The sequence below is a fragment of the Amblyomma maculatum genome, chromosome 4 (assembly GCF_055883805.1).
Source record: "Amblyomma maculatum isolate TAMU_Amacu chromosome 4, ASM5588380v1, whole genome shotgun sequence".
In the NCBI taxonomy this organism is placed as follows: Eukaryota; Metazoa; Arthropoda; class Arachnida; order Ixodida; family Ixodidae; genus Amblyomma; species Amblyomma maculatum.
Genome location: NC_139347.1, coordinates 59622467 through 59646882, shown reverse-complemented (window position 1 = coordinate 59646882; position 24416 = coordinate 59622467). Strand labels below are relative to the sequence as shown.

The following is a 24416-nucleotide window of genomic DNA, read 5'->3' as shown; positions in this document are numbered from 1 at the left end:
AACTTCGATTTCGTATGACAACCGCTAGCTGAGAGGCACAACCATGTTTCAGTACAGTTTGTAATAATCAATGCCGCTCGTGCAGGTTCCGTCGGCATTACTTCTATTTTCTCATCCTCAGCGCACCTGAATATCTTGAAAGCCAGGGACTGAAGAGACTGAAAAGTCTGAGAGGACTGAAAAGTCCAAAAGCTATATTGGGGAGAGTTGTAGGAACACCTTTTTTCGACTCCACACCACTACCACACCTCACTTGCAGACACCCTTGTGCAGATGCCTGGCTCCCATTCCCAGCTGCATGGCGGCGACATCTTTGAAGAGTGGGACCATTGGCCTCGAGCCCCACCATTGGGCGAGGAGTCGCTGCTGATTAATGCGCAGGCGTTTCTAGGCCAGGGGTGCCGGCAATGTGTGACCGATTTTGTTACGGCTCCTTCACCGTATCTCGCGCTTTAAAGCAACTGATGTTAGGGGCCCATTCTTTGGGTTCTGCCTCGGCGTATACTAGGAGCAGTAGTAGTTGTACTGGGCGTAACCAGGGGCATACATGGCAAAATTACTTTTGAAAAGGAATTAAATGACATTACTAATTACTTTGCTAAAAATCGCAGAAAAGTAATTACATTACATTACTCATTACTGCTGCCCAAAAGTAATGAAATTACATTACAATTACTTCTACTGAGGAATTAAATTAGTTTGAAATTACTTTCAAGTTTCCATAAATGCAAAAACTAAGTAAAGCTAGTAAACAAAATAACAACTTGTTATCCAGAGTATTCTAGTTGACTATAGTTCTGATCAATCTGTCTCCTTTTGCCAATTCGTTACGCTGGCTTCGGATTGCAGTACGTCGTTCCTGCTTTCGTGCACTCTACTTCGTTGTCTATTGAAGGAGTGATGGTGCACTTTAGTAAAAGTAATTTCGAGAGGAATTAATTACTTGCTGCGAAATTACTACCAAAAAGTAGTTCACTACATTATTAAATTACCAAACTGAAAGCGTAATTTATTACATCACAAATTACCGAAAAAAGTAATTAAATTACAGTAATTTCATCACTGTAATTCAATTACTGCTATGTATGACCAGGGGGTGGTTATCATAGGAAGTATTTGAAGGGTAGCTGCTGGGGCAGGGGGTGGGTATGACGACGACGTAGAAATAAGCAAATGAAAGACGGCTGCCAGGGGAACCACCCCAAGGCTGGAATTTGTGGAAGGTGATTGATACGACGAAAGCGTAAGAATGTGAACGAGCAATAGGAAAGTTGGTTAGCTCGGAAGGAAAAAGGAAAGTATGTGGAAAGCCTGAAACCTGAAGCTGTCTGCCTGTCTGACTGTCTGCCTGTCTGCCTGAAGCTGCTGCCGCCAGACGCGCCGCCCGAGGGGAGGCTGGTATGGCGTCTGATACGGCAGACTGTAAGGGAGCTCTAGTCAAAGAACGAGTTGTGGAAAACTAAAAACAGTGTTCTGTAAGTATATGCATATGTGCATGTCTATCTCAGCTCTCATATTCTTTACTTCGATACGGTCATGAAATCGCAGTATTTCCAACAGCTGCTGTCGAATATCACCTTACACGTTAGCAACCGGGCTTTGAGCTTTTGCCAATGCGTTGTCGTCTTCGTAATGCGAAAAAAAATTCAAACCTTTTGACGCTGCCGAACATGCATATATAACGTTAGCTCATGCAACACCACTGTTGAGTGCACACCTGGATGCTAGCATTCTTGCGTAAACTTTGTTACTTAAGATTTTTTTTTTATATACATTCAGTTATTTTCATATATATTTTTTAAGTAAGACGGGATGTTGGGTTAGTCGGTTCATGGTTATAACAAAACAAAACTGCGCGAACACAACGGGACAAGAAGGCACGAATACACACACACACACACACACACACACACACACACACACACACACACACACACACACACACACACACACACACACACACACACACACACACACACACACACACACACACACACACACACACACACACACACACACACACACACACACACACACACACACACACACACACACACACACACACACACACACACACACACACACACACACACACACACACACACACACACACACACACACACACACACACACACACACACACACACACACACACACACACACACACACACACACACACACACACACACACACACACACACACACACACACACACACACACGCACGCACGCACGCACGCACGCACGCACGCACGCACGCACGCACGCACGCACGCACGCACGCACGCACGCACGCACGCACGCACGCACGCACGCACGCACGCACGCACACACACACACACACACACACACACACACACACACACACACACACACACACACACACACACACACACACACACACACACACACACACACACACACACACACACACACACACACACACACACACACACACACACACACACACACACACACACACACACACACACACACACACACACACACACACACACAGTTCTGTTTTGTTATATTTTTTAAGATGTGATTGCGTGGTATGCATGAGGTCACGTGGTACGCACTTAGCCCTGAGGAACTCGCTTAATGTGCGCTTTCGAGCTCGCGCTCTAAAGGTCTTGCTCACCCACGGAATCGAACTCTGTTCTGTCGGTTTGCGAGCCGAGAACGCAAGTGAGTGAGTGAGTGAGTGAGTGAGTGAGTGAGTGAGTGAGTGAGTGAGTGAGTGAGTGAGTGAGTGAGTGAGTGAGTGAGTGAGTGAGTGAGTGAGTGAGTGAGTGAGTGAGTGAGTGAGTGAACTTTATTAACTGCTCGGGGATCTTTTTCTTCGCCTCTTCAACCGAGGCTGCCGAGCGGTTGCCGCCCCCAGTCCAGGGCACCACTGGCTTTCGCCAGTTTGCGAGCTCTTGTGACCAGGTAGAGCTGAGCCTCCGGGTCAGAGCTGGCCAGCAAAGCCTCCCACTGTCTTTCATTTGGGTTTTCAATTTTTTGTAGTTGATGTGAGCTGCATTCCCATGTTATGTGGTACAGAGTAGGGGTCTTCCCGCACCACGGCCACTCGTCTCTGAATGTCGTGGGATGCATCATGTGTAATATGTTTAAATTAATGAAGGTGCCCGTCTGTAGTCACCTCAGATCTATGGCCTCCTCGTTGCTGAGCTTTTTATGCGGCTCCGGATATACTTTCCGCAAGCCTCTGTAGTGTTGTAGTATTGTGGTGTAGTCAGGGTCAAGCGGAATCAGGTTCTCTGTCGCGAGACTGTTGGGCGCACGGTAGGTTGCATGTCCTCGCGCTACCCTGTCTGCGTACAAATTCCCCGTGATCCCTGCATGCCCCGGAATCCACACTAGTGTTTGAGTGTATTGTTTTGTTGGCTCGCTTGTGGAAGAAAGGATTTGGTGCGCTGCCGTAGATAATTTACCCCGTTGAAAATTTCTGCATGCGGATTGAGAGTCTGACAGTATCGTCAGACTCTCTCCCGTTTCTCTTCCTTGCCTAATGGCCAGTGTGATAGCCACTTCCTCTGCCTCCGTGGCTGTACAGTTTTGGATCGAGGCGCTAACTACCTCCCGGCCTTCGCAGTCTGTGACCGTGGTTATCGCCCTCTTTGCGTTGGTTTCGTATAAGGCTGCGTCGGTGAACCTTGACGTGTCTTGTTGGCCGAATGTTTTTTCATAATACTCTGCCCTTGCCTGCCTTCTTCCCGGGTGTAGGCGGGGGTCCGTGTTTCTTGGTATGGGCCGAACTCGGTACCAATTTCTGACTTCCCGCGATACCTCTCTTGTCTTGTTATAAGCCTGTAGGTGTGTGCTATATCCCAGTGTTTCCAACACCCGTCTGAACTCAGCGAAAGAAACGCGTTTGTTCTCTACGAATAAATGTGAACCTACTGTATGCACTGTCTTACGACTGCCAGCTATTCACTAGGTGGGTCATTAGAAACTAATTAGCTTAAAATCTCTGGACCCTGACCTGAAGCTCCGGCTTCCACCCGGCCTACCCCGACGTGAAGAAACTTTGCTGTGCAGCCTGTGGGTTGGGGTGGCGTCCACGAACTCTTTATTCGTTTGTGATAGGTATGGTAAATAGCCCTGAATGTGCAACCTGCGGGTGCGACGAGACTATAGGCCATATTCTTTGTGAGTACCCCATATACAGTGTGGAAAGACAGTATCTCTGCCGTGCGCTTGAGCTTCTAAATGGACGCCCACTGACTGAAATCAAAATTCTAGGTCACTGGCCGCGGCGATCGTCGGCGATGAAGACCTCTCAGGCACTGCTCCGCTTCATAAAAATCATGGGCCTGATCGATAGGCTGGGCTGTGATTTCCCTGTTATGTGACGTGATGTGATGTGACGTGATGCGGCTTTAAATGTGAACCATACTGTCTTCACCCATCCCTCTCTTACCCATCACTTTTATATCCACTCACTTCCTTCCCCCAGTGCAGGGTAGCAAACCGGTTTCTTTTACCGGTTAATCTCCCTGCCTTTCCTCCTCCACATCTTCCTCCTCCTTCCTCCTATATCTGCGATTTATTCGTCGTCAGTCACACTCCTCTGTTACTGCTTTGGAAGTTGAAGGTGCCGAACTAATGAACGAGTAAAATAATGGGAAAATAATTGTGACCTGGTAGACCTAAGCACAATCAAGGCCGGTCTCGAGGGAGAGAGCGCTTCTCTTCTCTTACGGCCTCTCCAATGGGGTCTGTTTCCACCGCCCGCCGCGCCTCGGTGGGGTCGCCACCGCCCCACTGCTGCTCCTCCGCTAGAACCGTTCACGCGCAAGGGAAACGCGCGCTCGCTTTTAGCTTCGCCCGCGTCAGTTGCAACCGGCAGGCCCTGATATTTCGCCTCTTATGGTTTATACAAAGTCCGTCATCAACATCGAACATTTATCGTGTTCGAGGAATAAAATACAGTCAACAATCCGCTCACGCGCGCGCTCCTTCGTCAGTGCGGCCGTGCACGGTCGAATGAAGCTTTGGGTACACTTCAACATTTTTTACCCCTAAGTTTTGTACAAAACTAAATTTACCAGGCTATGCAATCTGCCTTTGAATGTTTTAAGCAGGTGTAGCGCGACCTGACGTGAGTGCATGGTGAACTGTTGGGTGGAGATTCTGTCAACCGCTACCGTTTTCGTTTAGATCAGGAGAGGCACCGGCAAAAATTCATGGCGCGTCTCAGATTCAGAGTAAAGAACAAAAATTTACTCATATAGTAAAACTTTCACTTGTCTAGTGGCGTGGGTTGTTCTAGCGTCGTTCAAAACATATCAGTTGGTTGAAAGACCGAAGATGTATATGTAGTCTCGCGACTACTTTTAATCGAGGAAATGGGAATAAACAGTTAAGCAGAATCGAAAAGAGCGGCAAACAATAAAAACATTGCCCTTTAAGGTTACATATTGCACTATATACTCATCAATTCATCAAAATGCGACCTGCGTCTAGAAAATTCAGGCTCAAAATCTTCCTGCACGGCTTGTGCACATAAGGAGTTGGCCTCTCGGTCTTCTCCGTCACTTTCCTGGTATAATGAATTGAGAAGAATTTTGAGAAATTTTTCAAATATCAAAGAAGCGGACCTAATAACATAGCTGTTGTCAATTCCTTTCGGGCAACTCAGTGTTGAGTTCTGAAATGCTGACTGAATCAGGATCTCAAGTACTTCGAGTACATTTGTGTGTAGTAGGTGCAAGGCAGCTTTTTCGAAAAAAAAAAAAAAAAGCTTGTCCAATAGGGCAACAAGCTCTGGTTTCGGATAATGCAGTCCACTATAACATTGTCCTCGTAAAAGAGCGTACTACATGGGGCTGCTTCATTCGCTAGTTTCAAGAATAGCGCAAGTGTCACACCCGAAGTTAACTAAATGATATATTCAGCGACGTAAGGTGAACCGGAATATGTGACAGTGGGAATGGGATGGTAGGAGATGCCATCACTTCCTTCAGTGCCTAGATTTTGCTCTCAGATGAAACGCCCGTCTTGACAATGTAGTCATGTGCCGCTAGCTGTTACGGCCCTCGCATCTAGCATATGTCATTCCCTTCCGCATATTAACCTTATTTTCCTGAAGAGATCAATGGGTCGCTATATAAGACTTGAAATGAGTCTTCAGTGAGAGTGTACTTCTTTAACGCTTTAGAAGTTTCTTGCATACTTTCGATATAACAGGTGAACTCTTATGTAAGTCAGTGCATCGAGTATCACCTTCATCATTTATTGGCCTTTTTTTACCACTTAGAGCACAAGTGGTGCCATGAATATCAAACCATTTTTTGTTTTCATAATAAGCATAATATCATGTAAAAATTTCATTAAAACAATGTTTATTTGTAGAATTACAATGTTTATAATACCCCACATTGCCTAATATATGAATTGTAATAACATTTAAAACGCAACTCTACAACGTTTACTTTGACTGTTATACTAATACTTTATATCATGCAAGCATTTTGCAATTTACATTACATTTTTATGAAATTATTTTCGTCTTAGGTGCTACATGAATGGTTTCGCATCTAGCGCTGAAAGACGGTTTTGCTGTTGCAGACGATTTGCTGTCATGTTAGCCACGAATAGGCTTCGATGTGATCACTGCTCATTCAGTTTTTTTTTTTTTTTTTTTGTTCCTATTCTTGTACAGGCTTGGAGAAAATTCGGATTAAAATGGACAAAAGTAGCTACCGTGCCGCAGTGTATGCCATGCTTGTCGAACGTTTGCTGAACGACAGTGTTTTTTATATCCGTTCATGTGTGGTACGTTGACGACATGCCGCTGCAGCATCTACCTTCTGTGCTCCTTAATTTCGGGGCTGCACTCACCACGAAACTCGCGAGCGACAGCGCGAAACCAGGCAAAAGCCGCCAGCCGCCGCTGAAGCAGACGCGCAGCGAACAGTGAGCAGGTCGCGCCCCTTGCGGTGGCGGAGAGCGTAACTCAAGGAGAAACGTTCCCATTGTTCCCGCAGCGATTGAGAAGGCCGTAAGAAAGAGCGCGCGCTCTCTCCCTCGAGACCGGCCGTGGCACAATAAACGTGGATAGACGTACAAGGTACGCATGTATCCAAAAGAATGCAGTAACTCCAGGATGAATGCAGTAACTTTACAAACGCTAAATGAGCTCGATCGCTTGTTTCTGTGCAAGTGTCCTTTGCGTGTTATTATTGCTAAATGTTTTTCAAGTTTCAAGACTCCAACCAACTATCCTGGATGCAGCAGCTGTTATAAACTGGGTCTAGGGAGCTCTTCAGAACACTCCCCTTACACTCATAATCTGTGTTCGCAGGTTCCCCGTCCCTCTCAGCTGGGCTGACCGTGCGAGCGCGGAACGGGGCACAGACCACGCTGCCATGTCCGCTTCAGGCGAAGACAGCGGGGTCGGCGAGGCCGGCCAGCCTGGACGCGCCGCCCGCGGTGTCAGAGCTGCGTTGGACGCGTCTGGAGGACCCTCCAACGAGGCGCACTCTGTACGTGGTGGACGGCGCAGGGGCGGGTGACGTCTGGCAGGGAGAACACGTGGTGCGCGCTGACTGGCAAAGCCGCTCGTACTTCTCCGTGCACAGCGACCCTGCGCTGCTCAAGATCGGCCGCGTGCAGCTCGCGGACAGCGGTACGTTCGTCTGCAGCGTGACATTCGCCGACGGACGCTGGCTCAACCACACCGTGCACCTGAGGGTTGTCGGTGAGTAGCGTAATACTGAGCACTGCTGACTACTTCACTTCCGACCAGGTAGGTAATATGCTGGAAAAGCATTTCAGTTCAGTTCAGTTCAGTCGTTCAGTCGTGTCCGACTCTTCGTGACCCTGTGGACCATATCACGCCACGCTTTCCGGTCTCTCACTATCTTCCTAAGATCACATTACTTCATCTGCAGCGCTTCGAGGATGCCATCTAACCATCGCGTTCGCTGCCTACCCTTTCTCCGGTGACCCTCAACCTTTCCCAACATCAAATCTTTCTCCAGCGACTCAGCATTTACAGGTTACACTTTTATCTTTTTTTCTCCGTCCCTCCGTTCATATCGCGATGAAAGGACTACCTCAACGGGACCATATAAATTCAAGGAAAGGTGAAATACATTCAGGTCGGCGCAAAATTTCTTAAAATGTTTCCTGTAAGCTACGTAATAGAGTTTTATGTTTATGTTTGTTTTTGTTTATGTTTGTTATCTTTATGTTTTGATTTTCTTTTTTCTTCTGTGACTTCGGCGAATGCTGTTTTCGTCAATATGCTGAATTTCCCTTGCCGGACGGGTTTTCGTCGAATCCTCAACTATGTAATAGAGTTTAAATAAAAATTGGGTCAAATCGGGTGGGGTGGGATTCAAACAGAACTTTCTGAATGCGATGTGGACACGCCATCTGTGTGCCACGAGGGCTCATGGGTTTAAGCTGAATTAAGGTAGACCAAGCCAGTGCCCAATGCTAAAAATAGGAGCCCGATAACGTATTTGCAAGCAACTCTTGATCAAACATTTCTCGTGCATTTTACAAATGAACAGTACCTTCGTGAGGTGAAGCGACGCCTTTAAACCGTTGCTTTTTATCATGCCGAAACGGGCAGGGTGCCTTTCTTTAATGATGCGTTCTGTATTGGGATCCAGCATTCACCTATTGTATGTTCTTCTCCGCGCTTGCACGTTCTTGCAGTGGTCTCGCGTCTGTTTGTGTGTGTTATTGTTTTGTGTGTTCGGTCGGCTCGCCGAGTGCATGAAAGGTTTATAATTAAGCCCGTGCTAACGCTGTAGAGCCCTCGTTGCTTGCATCCGCCATATCTAGCTACCTCACCTGATACCTCATCAAAGCTGCCGCGTGGGTCTTACAAGGGGTGTAACGAAAAGAGTGCACGAAGGTCCCCTTTTTGGCAGCCTTCTTCGTGTTATTCCTGGTGTGTGCATGGAATCGGAATTACAAACAATAGACATGCATTCCCGCAGAAGGTTAATCTAGAGCTTAATCTAGAGGGTTAATCTATAATCGTATAATCATTTTACATGATAAGGGTCTTCGTACGTTTGTTTGTTAAAATTAATGAAATAATTGATACCATATTTTGTTCTCAGTCATTACTTGTTGCCAGGAGTGGAAGCGACGCCACACTTCAGCTCTTCAGTTATCACGGCAAGCCCGTCAATGCGGTCTACTATATAATGTTTCGTTCGAATTAAAATAAAAACGAATTTCCTTTTTATAGCTCGCGTAATTCTGCACGACATAAAGTGTAGACCGGCTGCGTGGGACAGCAATCGGCTTTTGAGCATGCCCTGAAAATGCTTAGAAGATTGCTCTGTCCTGCACGGAAACATCACTTTAGCGCATGCGTTATCAGCAGCCAGAAAGTTTGTATTCTAGATGCGCGAGGGTTCAGAGAATATCCGTAAAAGGGTGATATCATTGGAAAACAGGCACTCCAAAAAGTAATTATATTTGAACCCTTCACTTGTACGACACTGAAAGCGGCATGATGTAAACGACGACAGTTTTCCCCAGTGCATATAGTAGATGAAGGCCGGTCGTCAGGGTCCTTTATAGTGCTCTTAGTAGCATCCCTGTGCAGGCCGCGAACCCAATACATCCCACAATTATTTCCTAAAATTCTTAAAACAAGAAACAATACCTAAGCACGTAATGATAATTCATATCTTTTATTTGTATAGAACTATGTTCATTCAATGTTTACACCTTCTGCTACCCTTTAATGCTCAAATGTGGAGGCAGTGAGAGCAAGTGACCTAAAAATAAAATTTTAGGTATATGATGCACGTTCGCACAAGCCTCAGTTGCTGAGGGAGGAGCGAATTCTAGCTTTTATTGGCGTACTTAGCCGCGAGAACAGCTGGTGTACTCCAACTCTCATACTTGAAAAAAAATCCTCGCAAGTCTTACTAAAGCCCGCCACGAGGGAGCTGGGTACCTCGTGCCGCCGCGTTGTTATCTGGCTCGCATCGATGTAGTCAGCCCCGGATGTCTGCAGTTCCTCCACGTGCGGCGAGGATTTTTCCCGCTCAGAGTTAAGACCTGCCGAGCGCTTCTTCCGAGACGCTTCTCACGCTGCGAGCATGACGGTTCTGTGAAGCCCCTGATCGAAGCTGGGCCGTGTCGCTTCTACTCACAGCAGGCAAAGGCAAGTTTTAAGCGATGTAAACGGCCAGGGCCGATGTGTGCTTTTAGAGACCGTGTTGCTCCTCGCCGGCGCCTGTTGTAAAGAAAAGAGTAAAAAATCACTATGATTGACTGGAAACGAGAGGACACATGTTACCGTCTGTGCTGTTTACTGTTATTGATGTTTCAATTTTTATATCTTGAGGAAAGGAAAATATAAGTGCCACATTGCTGCAGTGCTTTCTAGTATATATATATATATATATATATATATATATATATATATATATATATATATATATATATATATATATATATATATATGTTTCATAAAAGTCTTCCAGGATCCAGAAATATGTATAAGATGAGGTAGGGGCGCACAAACGAGAACAAAGGTTTATTTCCGACGTTTCGGCCGGGGCCCGGCCTTCGTCAAGGAATGCCATTCCTTGGCGAAGGCCGGGCCCCGGCCGAAACGTCGGAAATAAACCTTTGTTTTCGTTTGTGCTCCCCTACCTCATCTTATATATATATATATGTATGTATATATTGGCGCGCACAAGTTCGAGGTCCCTACATTTTCCTCGAGTGCCCTGAAAGAAAAAACAAAGTACAGCAGAATAGCGCCATCACAGCCGCAATCATGTTCCAGCCAGGCTATTCTTGTCTCGGAGATACTTCCGGTTATTGGAGGTAGCCTATAAGGCTTACAAAGCTCATGCAAATATAGTTAATATAGTTAATGCAAACGTTATTGCGAGAGAGCGCTCGTTTCCACTTAAGGTGACACGGGATGAACTCATTTATGTGATGCTGCAGCGAGGCCGTGTTGTCTTGCCACGTCTAATTCCCTGTGAAATTTGTAATTTGACGTAATTTGAAGTAATTTATCGTCTACAACAACAAAAATGCAACTCACAGCTGCTTAAGCAAATGTTGTGAGGCTGAAAGCACGGCGAGATAGAAAAAGAAGGGGAGCATGCTCTGAGAAGTACGACGATGCTTGCTGGGAGCATGGAATTCAGTGACTCGGGGGGTCGTCAGCGGTTGGGCTTTCTGGTAATTCGATGAAGGATCAATAAGTTATGCATATAAACAAACAAAATGAAAAGGAATTTAGTACCCTCTTTCGGAGTTTCGAAGTTTGAGAACACAGGGGAGAGTGATGAATTGTGTGCCGCACTGATGAAAGGTTTTCGGTCCGTTTCATGGATATTGAACTTAATCGCAACAAAGGTTGTTGTAGTTTCTGCCAGTGAGTTTATACGTGTCCACTCACTTACCATAAAGATGGAAATAGACGTGGCTCGAAAGTGAGTTCTGTAATCCAGGAGATAAAATGCCCCAAAGGCAAAGGGAAGCAAGAAAAAAAAAAAAAACACGATAGGAAAGCAGCGCTATGTGGAACACATCGAAAAGTTGGGAAACAAAGAGGACTGACCAAAACGTCGCTGCTATTCCGTGTAGTCGCAGAGCACACTCACAAAAGTTCCGCCTCTACACCATGAAGATGGCGCCAAGAATTATTCCGCTTTTATGCCCGTTTGAACGGTGGGTTACGATGTCATTCACGGAAGTTTAAAATCACATGCGTTGACTTTTTTTCTTTATGGTTCAACGTCCTAAAACAGCTCAGGTTATGACAGACGCCTTATTGGAGGACTCTGGAAATTTCGACCACCTGGGGTTCTTTAACGTGCACTGACATCGCGCAGTACACGGGCGCCTTGTTTTTTGCCTGCATCAAGCGACCGCCGAAGCCGGGATTTGATGCCGTATACTTGGGCACAGTAGTTGAGCACCCTAAACACTGCGCCATCGCGGCGGGGGCACATGCGCTGATTGGTCCCGGGAAAGGGTGAGTCCTATGGCAAGGCACATTGTTGGGATGCTAACTGGCTCAGTGCTCTAGATTTCTATGGTGTCTTTTTTTTTTTTTTTTCAAAGATTTCCTTCGACTTTTCCAAACGTTTTAAGTCAGATTCGGCACTTGTATATCCGTGACTTTGCATAACCTTCAGATGGAACCTAAGTGTCCTCTAAAATATCTTAATTTGAGATGAAACTTCAAAACTGCATTAAAAATAACTGTCTTTGTCCTGTTATGTAAAAAGAAGAAAAAAAAAGCTTGACAATTTGACTATTACCCACGTCGAAGCAGCCGTTTCTTATTCAGGTCGCATAAACTTATTCTCGAGGGAAGTGTAGAAAGATGAAGAAGACGAATTAAATCGGATCCGCATAGTGTGGATATCTGCATGTGTAAGTGCGAATTTTATATCCAGTTCTAAGTGTGCAAGTTAAAGCGCATGGGGCGCACATAGTAGGAATACTAAACAAGCTATAAACGGAAGCACGCACAAAAAAGCTGAACGTATACCCTTAAGATCTATGCTAATGACTTGCAGCGAAAAATGATGCTCTGAGTAAAAAAGGCTTGCGTAGGGTGGATTTTTTGATCTGCAGCTGCATGGTTAGACGACCACAATGTTCAGGTTTCTCCTTATGTTGCTTCCGCGTTTTAGAGTGCTACTGTGAGCTGCAATGAGGGTAAAAACGATGCGCGTGCAAGTTGCCGAAACGTGGTCTAGTTTAGCAAGCCGCACCCTGTTGTCAGCGAAGCAGGATAAGCTATAGAACTTTCAAAGGGAAGTCGAGTCACGTAATATACGTACAAACTAGAGACATGTCTGAATAATACCGCCCCTAACACACTAACTACTACTCCGGAACTTCTCGTGCCATGACGCGGCTCATAATCCCAGCTCTCCGAAGATTTGTACAGACGTGCTAAATGCAGATTGCTGTCGTTATGTCCATCTATATAAAACCCCGTCCCCTATCCTCCTGGGAATTTCATTCCTACTAGGCTCCTAAGCTCGACATTTAGAACACTAGATAGATATGAAAGTGGACTTGTATAAGCTTTATTGAAGGAAAAGAAAAAGAAAAAAAAAACACTATCGAGAGACACGCCAACAACTCAAACAACTGATATACCAACTATTCCCAAAAGACACTATTGCAAGCGAAAGTACGCTGAGTACAAAGACTTCCTTCATTTCTCTTTGTTATAAGGTTTAACGCTTGTTGTGTTATGAGAGAAAAAATAAAACAACGCTTTATAAACAGAGGGACGTTCGTGTTTTCAATAAAACTCTGGGGATTCAGCGCTCGTGTTTATTTTTCTGCTTGTCCCCTGTTTAAAACTTGTCAAGGGTGAACTTCCAGCAAATGGTCCAGTGTACCATACTAAATCCTGGAGCTCTTTGTTGCTAGCTCGGCTAATCAACAGCGGTCCTCGGCAGATAGAGAGCTTCTGTTTACAAAGCTAGATGTGCTGGCGTCAAATAAAGCGGTAATCTTCTCTTTTATTGTCCTTCAGCGAGCGTCACAAAGTCCCAATACTCCCGAAGTCCCAGGGGGGACACTGTTTTCAGAAGAAAAAGAAAACCCCATTAATGGGGGAGAAAACATAGAAAAAGCAATAAGGGCATGATGAGATCTTCGAACAATATCTACGCTCCTTATGTCTCATATAGGTACTGTCAAGCCAGATTGAAATAGGAATAATTTATTAAGCCCTCAGCACATACCCTTTCAATTTTGCGCGCTCATTTGTTCTGTAACTCAACTTGCGGCTTAGCACTTGGCTCCTACGCAAGCGATTACACATTGATTACGTTATAACGAACTGTGGTAAAAAAAAAAAAAGAAAAAAGAAAAAGAAACATGTCCTCACACTCTGCTTCGTTATAGTTCGCGATTCAAACCTGGTAGATAGTGAAACATTTAGCACACCTTATTTTTGCCGTTTGCTGCAGTTGCGCCCACCGCTGCGCCGCACAAATATAAAATATTCCGCTTACACTGCTCGGCGGAAGAAACCTGTTGCTTGACGTGTGACACTCTCTGGAGATTACATATCAAGGTGATTTTACACTTGCAGGTAAAGGAAAACGCTCTGCACAGATTAGCGCGTGCTTTGGTTTATGTTCGAGGTAAATCAATATACAGCTATAATTAGTTTTTGTTTGCATTATTTTGGCTGTTTTTATAAAAGATGCAAACTCATAAAAGCATATCGCATTCTGTGCGGGCGAAAATTTTGCCTTTTATCTTTGTTGTTTAGCTGTTACTTGCTTCATAACTGAAAAAAAAAAATACTACAAATTTTTTTCTGTTGTGACAGCAGAATTTTTGTCCTCATTTTGTCAGTGAACCTGTCGTTATAACCTTAATTTTTATAGTAAAATTAGGGTTATGTGTAGTCGCAATAAAATTTCTACAGAACTAAGGAAACGTGTACCACTGAACTGCATAAATTTCTAAAATTAGGACAAAACTACATAAAATTTTATTGCATTTTTTACACGTTTCTGTAGCTTTTTCGATTGGGATTAAACTCAACTCACGATTAAAGCCCTGAGCGAAAAACATCTATCGTTTTTGGGTATCGAGAAATGCAGTTGAGAAAGGGAAAGTGGCTGAAAGAAAAATGGAGCATCAACAAGTCGAACTCATTTCAATGCCTGATTTATCTAGTTACGTTCGTATTTGTACTTAGTTCGACCGTTGAACTTATGTCAGTGCATTCGGCGAAAGAGTGACGTCACTGTATTTATAGACGCGCGGAAGGTACAGAATAGCACAGAGAAAATATTGTAGGCCAACGCTAGAGTGATGTTTTGTCGTCTAAATTATCACGGCATTCAGATGAAGATAAACTGCTAATGAAGGTACTTGTTCCTGATATGAATACATAAAACTTAATATGTATTAATGCCTTGTGTTGCCTGTCTACATTGTTTTTCCTTCAGTGCTGCTTACCAAATAATAGCGTAAGAGATCAATGTAAGTGTGCCACAAATACTTGTTGCGATGGAGCACCAGAGCAAGATGACCAACGTAGCAGGCTTCTCATTCTGAACAGCCCGTGCCGTGCCTGCGCTCCGAGCACGCGCTGTACTTTTTTATTTTCCTCTAACACTTATCTCAGCGCCTCCGCTTTATAGCGTCGGCGGGCGCTATAGGGCCCCCCGCCTAGTCGGAACGGCGAAATGTACGCGCCGACGGGGCAGAGATGGGGGTGTTACGGTGGCAAGCAGGTCTGCAGATAAGCCGGGGACATCTGAGGGGAGCTCCTGGGGAGGTGTCTCAAGGTACGCGGGTTAGAGGCGATCTAGAGAGACGACCTCTTCACGACCATCCAGCAGGATTGTCGCTGACTTTGTCGTCTTGTTGCGGACGCGGTACGGGCCGTCGTATGAGGGGGTAAGAGGCGCCTTTACAGCGTCTCGCCTGAGAAACACATGCTTCGAGGAAGCAAGGTCTGGGTGCACAAGGACTTGATGGGCAAATGAGCTAGGCGGCACTGCGCGCAGATGCTGAAGACAGTCTTGTAGGCGATGAAGGTATTCTAGGGGCTGGGACGAGGGAGCCGCAGGGATGTACCGAAGACGAGTTTGGCCGCCGAACAGCCAAGGTCATGACGCAGGACGGCACGTAGGCCTAGGAGCACCATAGGGAGGTGGTCGACCCAGTGCTCGCGATCCAGGCGCGCAGTGAGGGCAGCCTTGAGCTGGCAATGGAGCCGCTCGACCATGGCGTTGGCACAGGGATGGTATGATGTGGCGCGGCAGTGTTTAGTGCCGAGCATACATGGCAGTAATTGAATTACAGTAATGAAATTACTGTAATTTAATTACTTTTTCAGTAATTTGTAATGTAATGAATTACTTTTTTGGTTTGGTAATTTAGTAATGTAATGAATTACTTTTTGGCAGTAATTTTGCAGCAAAAGTAATTAATTCCTTTCGAAACTACTTTTACTTCATCATCATCATCATCATCATCATCATCATCATCATCATCATCATCATCGTCAGCCTGATTATACCCACTGCAGGGCGAAGGCCTCTCCCATATTTCTCCACTTAACCCGGTTCTGTGCTAGCTGCATCCACTTGACCCCTGCGAACTTCTTAATCTCATCCGCCCACCTAACTTTCTGCCGCCCCCTGCTACGCTTTCCTTCCCTTGGAATCCAGTTTGTTACCCTCAGCGACCATCGGTTATCCTCTCTTCGCACTACATGTCCTGACCATGTCCATTTCTTCTTAATTTCCACTAGAATGTCGGTAACTTGAGGTATTTCTCCGACCCACTCTGCACGCTTTCTATCTCTTAATCTCTTTACTTAAATGCACCACTATTCCTTCAATAGACAACAAAGTTGAGTGTTGCGAAAACAGGAACGACGTGCCACAAGCCGAAGCCAGCGTAACGGATCGGCAAAACGAGACAAAATTGAGCAATACAGTGCGCCTGAGACCTCCTGTGTAGCAGCTAACAGTGCAGCTATCCCATGGCAACCTTTCTCCCAAGTAGCAGGCAACAAGGCGTCAAGGGAATGCCGAAGGGACAGATGGTGCAAGGAGGCCGGAGTTGAAAACTAGTTGGAAGCACGGCGTGTTGCGTCGGCTAGGGCACAGTGGCGCCTGGTTACACTCGTCATCACGGGGCGAGGGAGGGTTAGGGCGGGGTAGACAGGCAGAAGGGTCCATGCCGTGAGCCGCCGTGGCGTGAGCATTACTGAGCGCAAGGTGCCGAGGACGATTCTTGGGACTACGGAAGCAATAAATAGCCTAACTTCTTCGGGACCTTCAAATGGCGGAGACAGCTCCGGGCCAGCAGGACGCTTGGTTTGCCGCTCATTTCACGACCGTTCAACCATGCTTCTGCTTTTTTTTTTTTTTTTTTTTTTTTGGTGGTTGTCTTATTTTTCCAACGTCAAGTGCTGTAGGAAAGAGGGAAGGAATATATCTCAGGGACGGAATTTGGCGGGAAGACGAAAGAATGTGCGTGCTTCGTGTCTGGGGAAGAAGTTGTTTTGTTTGCTTGCTTTACTTAGTTTTTTGCATGGATGAAAACTAGAAAGTAGTTTAAAAGTAATTGAATTACTCAGTCGAAGTAATTGCAATGTAATTTCATTACTTTTTAGGAGCAGTAATGAGTAATGTAGTTTAATTACTTTTCTGCGATTTTCAGCAAATTAGTAATGTAATTTAATTCCTTTTCAAAAGTAATTTTACCATGTATGGTGCCGAGTAGCTGTGTGAGCGAAGTGAAGAGGGCACATTCGAACTGGCGGCCGCGATCCGTGGTAACAATATCGGGGCAGCCGAAGCGGGAAACCCACGCTGAAACGAAAGCTCTGGCAACTGTTTGCGCAGTAATGTCCGGAATTGGCACGGCTTCGGGGCAACGGTAGAAGCAGTCAACCATCGTGAGAATATACTTGTAGCACTGAGAGGGGGGAAGTGGTCCAACCAGGTCAAGATGAATATGGTCAAAGCGCGATCCAGGTGGCAGGAAAGACTGAGGGAGAGTCTTGGTATGGCGTGTCACTCTGGCGGACTGGCAAGCAAGGCACGAGCGGGCCCACTGTCGAGCAGCTCACGGCAAGCAGCTCACGGCCAAATGCGATGTAGTGAGTCTCGGCAGGCTGGAGCATCAGAGAAAAGAAACCCAGTGGGTGTCACTCGGAGTCGATCTGCTGCTGGAGAACCGCACCAATGGCCACGCTAGAAGCATCCACCATGATGCGAGTGGGCGCGGACGTCCTAGGGTGGATGAGGACGACTGAATCGGCGAGGGCTTATTTTGCAGCCGTGAAAGCGGCCTGAGCTTCGGGAGACCAGGAAATCGCGGAGGATGAGGACTTGGTGGTGCGGAGAAGGTCAGTCAGGGAGTGAAGAAGCTCGGCGCAGTTCGGAATAAAGCACCGTGAAAAATTCACTAGGCCCAGGAACTCACAGAGCTTGCGTAGGGCAGTGGGTGCTGGAAAGTCCTTAACAGCCTGGACGTGAGAAGGCAATGGACGAATTCCCTGCGTCGAGATGTGGTAGCCCACGAATTCGAACTCAGAAGAGCCGATAACACATTTCTGGGCATTGACGACCAAGCCAAACTCTTGGAGACGTTGAAAGAGTTCCCGGAGGTGACGCTTGTGATCTTGGGGAGAACGACTCGCGACGAGGATGTCATCGATGTAGGCAAATACCGCCGGGAACTCTTTCAACGCCTCCAAGAGTTTGGCTTGGTCGTGAATGCCCAGAAATGTGTTTTCGGCTCTTCTGAGCTCGAGTTCTTGGGCCACCACGTCAGAAGGTTGCGTGTCCGTATCACGTCCGTGTCATCACTGTTGCGATGGAGCACCAGAGCAAGATGACCCGCGTGGCAGGCTTCTCATTCTGAACAGCCCGTACCGTACCTGCGCTCCGAGCACGCGCTGTACATCTTTATTTTCCTCTAACACTGATCTCAGCGCCTCCGCTTTATAGCGTCGGTGGGCGCTATATACTGAAGCACCGACGAAGTCGCAAAATCTAGTTGATGGAAGACGCAAAGCCGGAGAGATGCTAGTCTTGACAAGTTTTAAGGTGCCGTTTGCATTTTTAAACTTCACCGCGCATACCACGCATTGTTGTCTCCTCTCTGTAACAACTGTATATAAAAGTTCAATTAAACTGAAGCGGAGTAAATAAAATGTAGCATTCAACTTTTTTCCAAGTCCAATCAACGGGGAACAGCGGACGTCGGCGGAATTTCTTTCGCAGCGGTGTCGTTGTCAACCTGCGGAAATGAAACGGAATCGGGTATCTCGGCGGCGGGCTCGTCCTTTGTCTGACTTCTGTCAATGGCAACAAGAAAATAAGAAATGAAACAAAACCGACTGGGCGCAGAGGAAATTGCTGAAGTTTCATCGAGCATGTTCTTCGCGGGACTTTCAAGAGAGAGATATAGAAAAAGAGACAGAGAGAGAAAGAGAGGTGAGATTACAGGGTTTTTACGTGAATGCCTGCTTGAATGCCTTACTGGGCGTGAGCTTTATCTCCCGCATTTTCCTGCCTGCGCTTCAGTCGTACGTGTAATAGACACGCGAATAGGATAGGTGAACGCGTTAGTAGCGTGGGAGGTGTTGCTTTTCTTTAAATAAGAAATGATCTTCTTACGCAAACAGCAAGAATCAATACTTCTTGAGCAGAAGGGACGCACCTGGCACTCTATTCGTTTTCTAAACCTGGCCTAACGTTTTCTCAAGATTGTTAGTTGAATAGCTAGTTGAAGTTAGCCACTATATTTGGAGTTAATTGCGTGGATTTATGTGTAACGAATGCATACTATTCTGCTTTTTTCATTCAGCAGCAAGCCGATGCGAACTTCATATCGCCTAATTGATTCAGTGCATTGATGCGACATGTATGTCGTAGCGCATTAATTTTCTCGCGGCAAATTTATTTAATGAAAATGTATTTTTGAATACATGCATTATTTGCACGGAAACATACAGGTTATGGGATTCCGAAATGGAACGGAACAAAACAATGTCCTATATCATAAAGGACCAATCGCTGGTCCGAGAAGCACGCTTAGAATTTGGAAATGTATTGCTGTGGTGCGCACGCGTGGCATGAGACGGTTACGATAGGAACGACATGCCTACTGGCTACCCAAAAATTGGTTGGTAGAGGAGTTTGATGGGTAATCTGTGCTAAATTCACTTTTGAATTCGGCTGTACTCTTGGCTGTACTCTTGGCTGAGCTCGTATTTTGTTTGGTCACCGAAGCCAGTCAGACTACGTCCATAGCTGATGTGTGCGTGCTTTGTTGGGTAATATGCCGGTAGTGGGGTTTATACATGACTCGTCCATAGCCGATGTGTGCGTGCTTTGTTGGGTAATATGGGTTTATACATGACTAAAGCCCTTACTTCTCGGTACTGGCGTGAGAGCGGTACTCAAGTATTTGACTCCAAGGAAACATGCAGGTGGGCTTGAGGCGTACCTGGGCTGAATTTTCCCTGCGATGCATGGCTCAATCCTTGTTCTCCTGATTTCACCTCTTTTCTACTCCTCTGACTGCACGCGGCCGGGATGGTGGCCAGAATTAATTGAAACCTCTCTACAGGGCTGCAAGTTTCCTCATTGCGTTACACGGGCACTACTAGTTCGATTGTGATTACTGCTGCCACTACTACGACCACTATTGCTATCGCCTCTGTTACTACTACTTCCACACTTTTCTGCCACTTACTACTACTAGGGTTACTACAACTACCACTCTTCTACTACTCGTAATTTTACTTCTACTACTGCTTCTACTACTACTTGTGCTGCTGCTTCTACTGCTATATTTACTACTGATACTGAACCGATACTGCTATTATCGGTTCAGTATCATAGTATCGGTTATCGGCTATTATCGGTAGTGTCATATGTTCTACTGTGCATTGTATTCTTTGTGTTATCAGTTCATCGCTGTGTAAGATTCTTTGTTTTATTGTTTTCGAAATACGTGACATCTAATGTAAGCGACCTCTGCTGCTTGGTCATGTAATATGCCTGCAGTATTTCTTAAATAAATAAATGAATGAATAAATAAATAAATAAATAAATAAATAAATAAATAAATAAATAAATAAATAAATAAATAAATAAATAAATAAATAAATAAATAAATAAATAAATAAATAAATAAATAAATAAATAAATAAATACTACTCCAGGACCACTATACACACTTGTGCTGTTACTATAATAGTATTACAATGACGGCGTCGACAAGGTACTACTACGACTACTGCTATTATCAGTAGTACTACTAGTATGACTGCTGCCATCACTACTATTACCGTCACTATCATTACTAGTACTACGGCTAGCAGAGGCTTTTTTCTTGTTCTTTTAAACCTCACTATACTTGTCACAATATTATAATCTATACTACGATTACTACGATTACTACATGTACTACATCTGCTCTCACTGTCGCTAACACCTGGTTACTGCTTGCTTTTGGAGACGAGCTATATAAAGATTATAATCCGTAATTTGCGATAGATTTTTTTATTTAATTTATTGCCGAAACTTTATGTGATTTTGATTGCACATTCTATAATTTATAAATCCCCCTTCAAATGCAGGTTTGCGCTTATATGGCACCTGTTCTCGTTTTCTTTTCTTTTTTTTTTCTTTTTGCGCACATAACTTCGATCCTCCTCGTACTCTCTCTATAATAAGCGGCGGCTGCCTTTGCATGTGCGCATTTAATCGGATAATCGTACAGCCCTGGATTCTAGGTCTTTCTTATTGAGCCACCGCCTATCGCACGTTGATTGTTAAAACGTTGATTTTTGTGGTGCGTACGGGTTGAGACCATGCGATTACGGTTCGAACGCGATTTCGCATTGTACAGGTTGCGAAGTAAACAGGAATACGCCAGCAGTTAAAAACAATTGTTAAGTAAGGCGTGTGCACTGTAAACTAAAAAATGCGTTTTTCAGGATACAAAACGCTCCCCGTGGTAAGAAAAAAAAAGGGAAATTTAAGAAACTGAGGAAGGAAAAAAAATAACGCTTTTCTACCCTTCCTATTCATTTCAATCGGAAGCAAACAGCAACTTGGGCGGAACTAAGGCGGCATATATGATTCAGGAGCGTTTCTTGAGAATATTAAAACACTAGGCGTTTAAGCACCTCTGCTCTGCGTTTCATTAGGCTGTCCACGTGGGGTAAGGGTTAATGCGAGAAATCAAAACCGAGATGGTTATGCTTTAATCGGAATTTTGCTAAAAGACAGTTTCACAGACCCGAACGAGACATTCCACGATAACAAGACAGGTTTTGGATTTGCTTACACTTGCAGACTGAAAGAAACGTTTTGAACGCAGGAGCTGCTATAATCTGCCAGGATAGCTAATAAATGTTCTCGTAGTTTCAAGGGGCCCTTCACCCCACTCGGAAATTTCAGTTTCCAACGAAAGCCTGTTCGTTGTTAGATGTCGATAGTGATAAGCTAGAAAGGGTGACGGAGTTTGAAGGGATTTATATTATGCACAGCGTTCTCAATAGAAAGCATAACTGCTCAGCATGGATCGGTTAATCACAGGGAACAATTGAGTCGTCCAGGCGTCTTCCAGAGCAAGAAAGACAAGAAAGGACAGGATAAGAAACGAGCAAGAAATACGGGGCTAGAAAGGAGTTGGTTTAGTCAGACCACGTTATTAACGGCGCACAGACACATAACTTTGAGTTGCGTATTTTAACCTTTATAATGATGCGTAAGGTATTTCACCACGTGATATTTGCCCGCGAGCGCTAAATAATTTATGATCGAATTTCTTTTCTCACATTTTTTTTTTTCGGAGTCGGTTTTAACAGTGGAGCGATGGCTAGGACATAAATATTAAGTATCGGTCATGTGATGGATGAGAAGCCGCATTGTATTGGCTCTTCCATCAGTTTGATTCACTTCAACGCTAAACGAAGATTACATCAAGAACATGAACCAAGGCGAATGCAAGAGCGATCATACCGCAGTCTTTTCATCCTTCATGTGAGCTATACTTAACTTGGACGTCATAGGCATCGCTCACATTTTTGAAACAAAAGCGAAGCAAGTGAGGAAAGTAAATCGACTGTAAATTATTAAGTGATCTAGGCGAATGCAATATCTTAAGTTTCAGTGACAAAAAAAAAAAAAAAGGTAGCCAGAATTATCAGAAAAGCAGCGGAAAAAAGACGCTTACAAAAACGGGACAAGGACGAGCCTGTCTTTGTCCGCGTATTTTTTGAGCTGATTTTTTGAGAACTATGTACAACCACGCCCAACTAGCCACATTAGCCAAAATTGCGTGCCTGCGTTTTTCTGCCTATTATGCTAATAAAATATTTAGCGTCTGAGATCAGAAAAGAAGCTTTCAATAGTTTCATATATGTCTGTACCGAAAGGCCGAGCAGGTTTTGTAGCGAAAGCTACATTGCGGTAGGTTTTCAAGCCGTCGGCGAGGCACCGTGTTACCGTGGCACCGTGTAAGACGAAGAACAAGAAGAAAAAAAAAGTTAAAGAAGAAGGAAGAGAAGAAAAAGAAGAAGAGGAAGAAGGAGAAGAAGAAGTAGAAATAGAAGAAGAAGAAGAAAAAGAAGAGAAAGAAAAAGAGAAGGAAAAGAAGAGGTAAAAGAAGAGGAAAAAGAAGAAGACGAAAAAGAGAGAGAAGGAACAGAAGAAGAAAAAGAAAATGAAGAAGGAGAAGGAAAAGAAGATGAAAAAGAAGAAGAAGGAAAAGAAGCAAAAAGGAGAAGGAAAAGAAGAAGAAGAAGAAGAAGAAGAAGAAGAAGAAGAAGAAGAAGAAGAAGAAGAAGAAGAAGAAGAAGAAGAAGAAGAAGAAGAAGAAGAAGAAGAAGAAGAAGAAGAAGAAGAAGAAGAAGAAGAAGAAGAAGAAGAAGAAGAAGAAGAAGAAGAAGAGAAAGAAAAAGGACAAGAGGAAAAAGAAGGAGAAGTAAAAGAAGAAGACGAAAAAGAGAAAGAAGGAAAATAAGAAGAAGAAAAGGGAGAAGAAGGAGAAGAAGATTTGGGTTGTTTTGTGGGGTTCAACGTCCCAAAGCGACTCAGGCTATGAGAGACGCCGTAGTGGAGGACTCCGGAAATTTCGACCACCTGGGGTTCTTTAACGCGCACCGACATCACACAGCACACGGGCACCTTGCTTTTCCAGTCCATCAAAAAGCGGCCGCCGAGGCCAGGATTCGATCCCGCGTCCGCGGGAACAGTAGTCGAGCGCCGTAACCACTGCGCCACCCCGGCGGGGTTGGGTGAAGGGTGGGGCTGATGCGTGGTCGAAGAGGAAGAAAAAGTATGCTTGAACGCTGGGCCGTCATTTTTTAGTTAATTGGCTGCCTCTCCCTGTATACATCTTTAATCTTGTTTTGTAAATATAATTCTTCTCTTCTTATTACTACATACTTGACATTGCTACAGTCTACATACTTGACAATGTTCTATCCGGTTGCTTTCAAATGTTGCAGTGAGGAACTGACTACGGCACTGAAGTCTTCTTCTGAAGGGCCTCCTTTTGGCCCCTCTTCTTTTTAATCTATTTCTTAATAATATTACTGACCCTCTGTCAGACTGTACGATATTTCAGTATGTTAATTTCACTGTTCGGCTTATGCAACATATTAATTACTGGGAAGTGATAGTACCCTGCAAAATAATTTACAGTTTCCGCAATAACCGAATTCATGTCAACTCCATAAGACAAAGATACTGTCCTTTCGATACCGCCATAAGCAGGTCGCAATGGATATGCTTTTATTTGTTTCATGCCGATGTATTTTCCCCTTCTTGTCGTAGGGCAACACGTGGACTCCTGAAAAAATTGGGAGCGTATTTAGACAGTGGTGACCTAGTGAACTCATTCCACGCATGTTTCTAGTGAGCTTCG

The 24416-nt window shown here is 44.8% G+C and overlaps 1 protein-coding gene across 1 annotated transcript in view; it reads left to right on the top strand.

Annotated features, from left to right (window-relative positions):
- Nucleotides 1–273: 273 nt before the first annotated feature.
- LOC146191181 (adhesion molecule nephrin-like) overlaps nt 274–24416 on the top strand; it is a 79062-nt gene continuing 54919 nt past the window's right edge. The window contains exons 1-2 of the mRNA XM_084600283.1: nt 274–409; nt 7315–7710. Of these exons, the coding sequence (XP_084456409.1) occupies nt 274–409; nt 7315–7710 (532 nt within the window). The remainder of the gene's footprint in view (nt 410–7314; nt 7711–24416) is intronic.